The sequence below is a fragment of the Chlorella variabilis genome, assembly GCF_000147415.1.
Source record: "Chlorella variabilis unplaced genomic scaffold CHLNCscaffold_14, whole genome shotgun sequence".
NCBI classification, from domain to species: Eukaryota; Viridiplantae; Chlorophyta; class Trebouxiophyceae; order Chlorellales; family Chlorellaceae; genus Chlorella; species Chlorella variabilis.
In genome coordinates this window covers 1,172,741-1,181,254 of record NW_005435074.1, presented here as the reverse complement: position 1 = coordinate 1,181,254, position 8,514 = coordinate 1,172,741, and the positions used below count along the sequence as shown (strand labels likewise).

General features: G+C 70.6%; 4 protein-coding genes across 4 annotated transcripts in view; 3 read left to right on the top strand and 1 right to left on the bottom strand.

Moving 5' to 3' along the window:
* Nucleotides 1-878: 878 nt before the first annotated feature.
* Nucleotides 879-3,314, top strand: CHLNCDRAFT_135828 (hypothetical protein; the record flags this gene model as incomplete). Its single annotated transcript, XM_005846475.1, has 10 exons — nt 879-891; nt 1,040-1,104; nt 1,203-1,454; nt 1,551-1,756; nt 1,944-2,088; nt 2,189-2,259; nt 2,376-2,475; nt 2,681-2,797; nt 2,954-3,076; nt 3,198-3,314. The coding sequence occupies 10 exons, from the start codon at nt 879-881 to the stop codon at nt 3,312-3,314; spliced, it is 1,209 nt and encodes a 402-aa protein (XP_005846537.1).
* Nucleotides 3,315-3,555: 241 nt separating this feature from the next.
* CHLNCDRAFT_135827 (hypothetical protein) lies at nt 3,556-5,193 on the top strand (the record flags this gene model as incomplete). The annotated part of the gene is made up of 6 exons (XM_005846474.1): nt 3,556-3,634; nt 3,759-3,892; nt 4,032-4,226; nt 4,362-4,495; nt 4,581-4,720; nt 4,886-5,193. The coding sequence occupies 6 exons, from the start codon at nt 3,556-3,558 to the stop codon at nt 5,191-5,193; spliced, it is 990 nt and encodes a 329-aa protein (XP_005846536.1).
* Nucleotides 5,194-6,109: 916 nt separating this feature from the next.
* CHLNCDRAFT_135825 (hypothetical protein) lies at nt 6,110-6,645 on the top strand (the record flags this gene model as incomplete). The annotated part of the gene is made up of 2 exons (XM_005846473.1): nt 6,110-6,262; nt 6,382-6,645. The coding sequence occupies 2 exons, from the start codon at nt 6,110-6,112 to the stop codon at nt 6,643-6,645; spliced, it is 417 nt and encodes a 138-aa protein (XP_005846535.1).
* A 440-nt stretch (nt 6,646-7,085) lies between these two features.
* The window catches only part of CHLNCDRAFT_135824 (hypothetical protein), a gene marked incomplete at both ends in the record, with an annotated part of 5,917 nt that continues 4,488 nt past the window's right edge, over nt 7,086-8,514 (bottom strand). The window contains 3 exons of the mRNA XM_005846306.1: nt 7,086-7,224; nt 7,436-7,964; nt 8,203-8,443. Coding sequence (XP_005846368.1) covers nt 7,086-7,224; nt 7,436-7,964; nt 8,203-8,443 — 909 coding nt within the window. The remainder of the gene's footprint in view (nt 7,225-7,435; nt 7,965-8,202; nt 8,444-8,514) is intronic.

The following is an 8,514-nucleotide window of genomic DNA, read 5'->3' as shown; positions in this document are numbered from 1 at the left end:
TGGCTCCCGAGATTGAGCGCCTGTTTGAGAGCGTGGCCCGCTCCTGCGCGCCGGAGCTGGCCAAGGGGGCCGCGGTGCCGCAGGTGGCGGCGGGACCCTAGGGGCCCAGCCCCCGGGTGGAACCGCGCACGGCAATGCGCCGGCGCTGCAGCCTGGCACGTACAGGTGCCTGCGGCGAGGGTCCAGGCGCGGGCACTTCTCTCTGGCTCTGGCTGGCGGCGGCGGAGCTGGGCTTGCGCAGGGGCTGCGCCTTGCAGGCGCCAGCCAGCCGCTGCCAGCCGGGCTGCCCGCCCTGCCACCGCCTCCCAGCGCGTGCCGGCCTGCCCCGCTGACTGGCCCCGCTGACTGGGGATGCCCCTGGGTGGGCGCTCGACGGCAGTTTTCCCCCTTCCCTCTGCTGCTATCATGCTTCTGTGGCGTTTGCACCGGCTCGGCTTTTGTGTTTGCTGTTTGTGCTCTGTAACCCAACACTGATGCTGGACACGACAACACTGTAAACTAGGGCACCCCGACCGAGCCTTTCCCTGGGATGCAAAACCTTGGCAAGGCCCGGGCGGGAGGAGCGGCAGCAACGCAGCTGTCGGCGCGTTGCAGACGGCGCTCCTCATCTGTCGCGCCAGCGTAGAGACCCGTGCACACGTTCAGAACTGCAAGAGGGCGCCCACCCCCGCCCCTCGTAGGAGGGAGGGGGCCAAGCCATGTGAAAGGCGGCGCGGGTACCACTTACTTGCTTGCCTGCCAGCTGGCCGGTACCTCGTGAACTGTGGCCGCGGGCCGCTTGTTTGGCCTCATTTCGTGGTTGGGTGCACACATCACGGCCTGCCTCATCAGTGGGTGTACACAGCGAGCAGCGCAGTGAACACCAGCGGAAGCCCTCCATGTCGGCGAAAGGTAAGGCTTCTGCTTGGTTGAGCGCAGACAGGATCGACCTGCCTGCGAAGCGCAACCTGCTGGCGCTGTTGCCGCGGCTTGCTGCCCCTCCTGAAGTGCCGCCCGCTGCCACCGCCACCTCCTGCCGCCGCCACCTGGCTACCTGCAGAGGAGGACGTCGCTGTTGGCGATGGCAGCCTGGGTGGCTTTGAGTCGGTTGAGAAAATCCTGGAGGTTGGTTGGTGCTGCTGCTAGCTGCTGTTTGCAAGTGTCGCGCCTCACCACGCGGCGCCTCACCTTGCCCCAGCCCTCTCCCATTCCGATCCGAGCAGGCATACATCCCACCAGACAAGCTAGCACATGTGCAACGCATCCTGTATGGCTGGAACTGCGGCAAGCCAGTGGCGCCCCTGCCGCTGGCGCGCGAGCTGGCGGCGGCAGCAGCAGCCGCCAACTTTGACCTGCAAGCCTACCGCTTTGGGGCAGCCCCCGAGCAGCTGCGGCCGCTGCGCATCATGCGGGTGGGCCTGGTGCAGCACGGCATCCAGCTGCCCACCAGTGCGCCCTTTGCGGAGCAGCGGCAGGTGAGGCGGCGCGTGCGCCACGGCAGGCCCGCACACACAGATGCATGCAGCACCGCAGCCCGCATGACGTGGCGCGCCCTGCCCCCGCCCCTGCAGGCCATCCACACCCGCGTGCGGCAGCTGATGGATGCGGCTGGGGCGGCGGGGGTGCAGGTGCTGTGCCTGCAGGAGTTCTGGCCCTGCCCCTTCTTCTTCTGCACCCGAGAGAGGCAGTGGCTGGAGCTGGCGGAGTCGGCGGAGGAGGGCCCCTCCACGCGGCTGTGCCAGGAGCTGGCGCGCAAGCATGGCATGGTCGTCATCAGGTGCCGGGGTGGCGTGTGGTTGCCTGGAGGAGAGCCAGCAGGGCATCTGTGATGCAGCCCAGCGGCGGATGGAGCAGCTGGCATGGAGCGGCACGTGCAAGGGAGCGGGGAGCGGCTCCCTGCGGCCTGGCGTCACCCGCCCAGCCTCCCCGCCTCCCGCCCCCCCCTGCCCCCTCCCCTGCCGCAGCCCCATCCTGGAGCGGGACGAGGCGCACGGTGGCACGATCTGGAACACCGCCGTGGTGGTGGGCAGCAACGGCGGCGTGATTGGCAAGCACCGCAAGAACCACATCACCCGTGTGGGCGACTTCAACGAGTCCACCTACTACATGGTGGGTGCCTGGGTGGTGGTGGTGGTGGGTGGCACTGTGACAGAGATGTGTAGCTGGCGCGTGGTGGCGCTCAGCCCCGCATGCGCCGCTCGCCCTGCAGGAGGGCAACACGGGGCACCCGGTGTTCGAGACGGCGTTTGGCAGGATTGCGGTCAACATCTGCTACGGCAGGTGGGCGATAGTGCGGCCAGCCAGCCCCGCGGGCGGCGGGGAGCCGCCAGGCGTGGGCCGCCGTCCATGCCATGGGCCGTTGGCATCCCCCCGCCGCCGCCTCGCCCTCCCTGCAGGCACATCCCGCTAAACTGCCAGGCCTTTGGTCTGAACGGCGCCGAGGTGGTGTTCAATCCCTGCGCCACCGTGGAGGGCTTCACGGAACCGATGTGGGGGGTGGAGGCTCGGTACGCAGCCATAGCCAACAGGTGCGCTGGGCCCCTGCTGCCGGCCGCTGCCGGGCGGCGCAGCCAGCGGGCAAGTGCCGTGCTGGCGCCTCCTCTCTGTCGCACAGCGGAGCACACTCCTGTACCAGCGTCCTGGCTGGCTGGCTGCTCCCAACCCACCCTCCTTGTCCCGCCCCCACGCCTGCCCCCTGCAGCTACTACATGTGTGCCATCAACCGGTGGGCACCGAAGTCTACCCCGCACCCTTCACCAGCGGCGACGGCAAGCCGGCGCACAGGGTGGGCGGCGGCGGCGGCGGTGGCGGTGGCGTGGTGCAGCGGGGGCTGCGGCCATGGTGGCGCTGCCCAGCAGCCCGGTGCTTTCACACCCACCTTGAAACAGTTGCGAGGCGTGTCAGCTGCCTGCCGCTCACGCCCTGGCGCAACCCTGCCCCTCCCGCTGCTGCTGCTGGCCCTGGGGGTGCGCAGGACCTAGGCCCCTTTTACGGCAGCAGCTACGTGACGGCCCCCGATGCATCGCGCACGCCTTCGCTGGCGCGCAACCGTGACGGCCTGCTGGTGGCAGACCTGGACCTCAACCTGTGCCAGCAGGTGCGCGCCAGGAGGGGGCGGCGGGAGGCGGGGAGGTGCTCCCTGGGGGTGGGCGGCGCGTCTGCCGCGTCCTGTCAAGCAGCGCCAGCCCACAGCTTCCACCTGCTGGCCTGAGATGCAGGTCAAGGACCGGTGGGGCTTCCAGATGACCTCGCGGTATGAGATGTACGCTGAGCAGCTGGCGCGGTACGTGCGGCCCGACTTCACTCCGCAAGTGATCAGGGACCCGGCGCTGTGAGCTGGGCCGACTCCAATCGTATACCTCTCAAATTCCTGCACGCTCCCTGTGAAGCAAATTTAACTGTCAGTGCTGAATCGGCCTGAAAAGCTGCGTGTGGCGATGATTTCAGTCTACTGTGGCGGCAGAGGGCGGTGCTGTGAGCGCTGGGGCGGCAGCCATGTCGGCCTCCCTGTCCACGCATTCAGGCTAGCATATATCACTGTTTCGCAATACAATTGCGGTCTGGGGGCCTCCGGGAATGGATCCCTGCCTGTCAGTGAGGCAGACAGCGGCCCATGTGGCCTCCACAGCCAGCCTGGTGACCATCGACGATGCAGGTCGGTGGCTGCGAATCCATCGTGACAGTCGCTCAGGGTCGCGAGCCGCTGCAGGGAGGCCGCACCCGCCGCGCCGCCGCCGCCGCCTCTCGCCACCGCCTTTCCTCTCCCGCCTTGGGTGCAGCCATCCAGCGGCTGGCGGCCTCCTTGGACGATGTGGCGTCCATCGCAGCAGGCGGCTTCGACCACCAGCTGCACTACTGGGATGCGGAGCAGCCGGATGCGGTGGCGCAGTACCTGCTGGTGGTGGACGCACTGGTGAGCTGGCGTGGCGCTGATGTGGCGCTGATGTGGCGCTGATGTGGCGCTGGTCTGGCTCCCTGGCGACATGGTGCTGCCCCCCTCCCCGCCACAACAACATGCCGGATGGCGGGCGGTGCCTGGACACCCCCCGCAGAACTTCTGCTTCTGGCCTGATGCGGAGCTGGAGTATGAGCAGCTGGCGGGGGGCCTGCGGCGGGCGCTGCTGGCCGACCCGCGCGCCCTGGATGCCGGCAGGCTGGCCGTGCTGGATGGCGCGGACGTGCGCCGCCTGCTGCAGTGGCCGCGCCCGCTGCCGCTGGAGGAAGAGCGGGCCAGGCTGCTGCGGGAGGTGGGGTGGGGGCGGGGCAGGGGAGGCGGGGGGGCGGGGGCACGCTTGTGGGCAGGGCCGGATTGCGACTTCCTGCACTGCGCAGGTGCGCTCTCGCGGTTTGCCGATTGGTTGGGCTGTTGCCCGAAAGTGCAGGTGGGCGCCGCCCTGCTGGACCTGTATGGAGGCCTGGCAGCCAACCTGGTTCGGGCGGCAGGCGGGTCCGCTGTGCGGCTGGTGCGGCTGACAACCGCGGCATTTCCCGGCTTCAGGGACCATTGCGTGTACGGGTGAGTGCAACAATGGATCATGATGCAGTTGCATTGTGCCTGCAACTGGTGTCCCCCCACCAGACCTCCTTCCCCTGGCCTGCAGCGGGCGCCAGCTGTTCTTCTACAAGCGAGCCCAGATCTGGGCGGGCGACCTGTACGGCTGCTTCCGGGGCCAGGGCCTGGGCGCGTTTGCCGACATCGGGCAGCTCACCATGTTCGCAGGCGAGCGCCACGCCCGCTCATGTGCTGTGGCTGCTGCCGCGCATGCCCCTGTGGCGGTCTCCTGGTTGCATGCGTCGTGCCTGCCATGACTGAGGCAGGCAGGCAGGCAGGTCAATGCGCCCAGGCGGCGCCGACGGGCCCGCCCTCCCTGCCTGCCGTTGCCCCTCGCTGCCCGCCCCCTTGCAGACTACCGCGTCCCGGTGGTGCTGCGAGAGCGGGGCATCCTGCTGTATGCTGCGCCGCTGGCGGCGGCCGTGGATGGCGGGCGGGAGCTGGCGGCGGGGGGGTGCGAGGAGGTGGAGATTCGGGGCTGCACCATTGCTGCAGTGGAGCGCCTGCGGGACGCGCTGGCGGCGAGGCTGGAGGGCGAGGGGCGGGGCGCGGAGGCGGCGCAGCTGTGCAGCGTGAAGCTGGACTGGTGGCTGTGGGAGGAGGGGGAGCGGGACCTGCACCGGCACCGGCCCCACCACCGCACCCTGACCGTCTACTACTGACCCAGTCGCTCTGTGCACATGTGATGTCGACGTGGTGGAACCACGCGACGGGTGGCAATTGCACACACACACAGTAGGGCGGGGGTGGCTGCTAGTAGGGCGGCGGCGGCTGCCGCTGCGGGTGAGCGCTCTCCGCAGGGGCGGCCGCTGCCTCCCTGCGCCCTTGGCCGCGCGTGGCGTCAGATGCCCAGGCGCTGCCTGACCATCATGACGAGCAGGTCGCGCTGCACGCCGCTGCCCATCACCCTCTCGGCCAGCGCCTGCAGCTTGGGGATGTCGTGCTCGTGCTGCACCTGCGCATGAGCAGCGCACAGCCCCGGCTGCAGCGCGTGAGGCGCAGCCTGGCCGAGGACGCGACACCCACGCAGCAGCCGTGTGCCCCAGAGTGAGCAGGAGCAGCTGGCGCCGCATTCGGTGTCCTTGCGTGCTTGCCTGGCGCCCCTCCTTCTCCTGGAAGAGGCCGATCACGGTGTCTACCAGGCCCTCGTCCACATGAGCGGCATGCTGCTTGTCCCCAGTCCCGGCCTCCTCCGCGCGCGCTGGCGCCTCCTCCCTGCCGCCCGCCAGATAGTCGGCGGCCGCGCCCAGCAGCCCGCCGCCCTCGCGCTTCTTGTCGCCGGCCCCGGCCTCCTCGCCGCCGCCCGACAGGTACTGCTGCGCCAGCTCGCGTGCTTGCTGCAGGCAGGTGTGTCGAGGGGGATGAGGGCAGCTGCAGTGGGGCCCAACCTCAGCACGCCTTGGACACCCCCCCAGCTCTCACCTCCATTCTGCTGAGCTACTAGGAAACAGTGGCTGGTGGGCAGGAGGGCACACCCTCCTGATTCTCAAAAAGAAAGGCGTGAGAAGGGCATCTGCTGTGTGCTGGAGCCATGCCCCCTCGCTTCCCCCTATTTAGATTATGAGAGAAAGTAGAGCGATGCTGGCCACCTGCGCAGCGGCGTGGCTGCGTCGCGCGGTGGGAGGTGGGAGGCCCTGCGCTGCCGCGGCTCGCCGCCTGCTGGCGAGCGGCCCTGGCCAGCACCTGCCCGACCCAGCAGAGGGAGAAGGGGGCGTCCTGGAGTCCATGCAGGTGGGCTGGGCAGCAGCCGCGCCCGCCACCGCCGCCGTGGCCGCCAAGAGGGAAGCCGTGCAGGCACCCTCAGCAAGCTTGCCTGCCTTAGCAAGCTGGCCTGCCCAAGCGGCTCGCAGGACGTGCTGAGGCCTTCCTGGTGCAGCGGGCGCGCATACCACTACGCAGAGGACAGCGCCAGGGCGGTGCTGCAGGAGCAGGTGGCCAGCGGGGCGGGCAAGCCTACAGCCGAGAGCATGGATGCGCCGGCGGACGCGGTCGGCGACGAGCTGACGGCGCCTCACAACTGGCACTTCTCCAACCGCAGCGACCAGCTGGATGAGAGGCGGCAGCGGGAGCTGGCGGAGCAGAGCCGGAGCATGGATGGGGGAGCGGGGCGCTGAGGGGGCCAGGAGCAGCGGCAGCCACCAGGGCACGAGCCTCCCCCAGCCAACAGCCTGTCAACAGCCTGCTCTCCATTGCATTGGATGGTGTTACAGCCCAGGATGGTGCCCAATTACAACGCGGCAGCCACGCGCAGCGCAAGCAGGGTGGAACGGGCGCAGGAGCGAGGAGGGTGACATGGGAGGGAGCAGGAGCAGAACAGAACCGAGTGGGGAGAGAGAGCAGGGGGCGACCATTGCGGGCCGATACCAGAGGGAAACGAATGCTGTGCGGAGTCAATGGATGGGGGCAGGTGGGCCCCAGGTCGGGCAGGCCCCACCAGTACAGCTAACTGTCCCGACCAAAGGAAACCAGCCGGAGGGGTGGAGCGCGATACAGGTATTGACAGCGCGAGGCTGCGAGGCCGCCGCGCGCCGGCGGGGCCTGCGCGGCAGCGCCCTCACTGCGCCGCCGCCACGCCGTCTGCCTCCTCCGGCTGCAGCGCATCCAGCTCCATGGCCGTGCTGGCGGGCAGGCCGCCCAGCAGGTCGCCGCCGCCGCCGCCGCCGTCGTCCAGGCCCAGCAGGCCGGAGCCGGTGCTGCAGGCAGGGGGAGCGGGGGCAGAGGGCCGGGGGGCATCAGGTCGGGTCGGTGTGGGCCGGGGAGCGTGAGGCAGCTCGTGAGACCATCCATGAGGCGCAGCCAGGCAGCCATGGGGCCAGCAGGCTGCGGCAGCGGGGAGCGGCACCCTGCCGGCAGGCTGGGGCCTCGCAGCAGGCTGCCCCGCCCCCCACACACACATTCACTCACCCTCCCAGCATGCCCGACGCGCTGCGCGACAGCGGCAGCAGGTGAGCCATGGAGTCTCCCCGCGGCAGCGCCGCCAGCGGCATGCCCATCATCATCAGCGCATCCATGCCCAGGCTGGCGCTGTGAGGCATGGCGGGCAGGCCGCCCACCCCCTCCCCCTCCTCCCCGCCCCCGCCCAGCGGCAACGGCGGCGGCAGCAGGCCGGCCAGCCCGCCCACGCCGTCCAGCCCGCCGCCGGTCACGGGCGGGCAGGCGGGGGCGGGCTTGAAGGGCGACAGGATGGCGGGGCTCTGCTGGCCCAGCGCGGGCGGCGCCTGCAGCATCGCGTCCGACAGCTCCCCCTCCTGCTCTTCAGCCTCCGCCCCAGGCTTGATCTTGGCGCCTTTAGGGATGCAGCGAGGGGACAGGGGCATGGCGTCGCCGCCGGCGCGCGCGTCGCCGCCGCCGCCGCCGCCGCCGCCGCACCGCTGCCGCGCTTCGGCAGAGTCCGCCCCTGTGTCACCCTCCTCCTCCTCCTCCCCCTCGTCCTCTGCACAAGGGGTGGGGGCAAGGCAGCGCGTGCGGGGCGGCGCCGGTGGGCAGAGGTGGGGCGGGGCCCCAGGCCGGCAGGCAAGGCGCGAGCAGGGGCGGCGGCAGCGGCTGGGCGGCGGCCGGGGCCACGCCGGGCGCCCCCCTGCCTGAGAAGGCGCACCCAATCCAGCCCCCTCCAGCCCTTCGGCCCCAGGCTCCCTCCCCCCAGCAGGCCCCGCAGCCGCCCCCCCACCCACCGGACGAATCGCTGGAGGATGCCTCTGAGTCCGCCGGGTGAGGGCGCTTGTGGTGGAAAGGGGAGAAGTTGGCGGCCGATCCGCGCGCCAGGCGGTGCAGGCCCGAGGCGTGGCTGGAGCCCAGCAGGCGGGCGGCAGCGGTGGGGGAGGTGAGGCCGCCGCGCGCCGCCGCCGCCACCTCCTCCACCTGCCGCCGGCTGGGCAGCGGCGTGGGCACGCCCTTGACGATCGTCTGCTGCGCCTTGGCCAGGCGGAGAGACATGGCATCCAGGGCGCGCAGGCGGGAGCGGAGGCGGGCGGGCCGCGCGATCG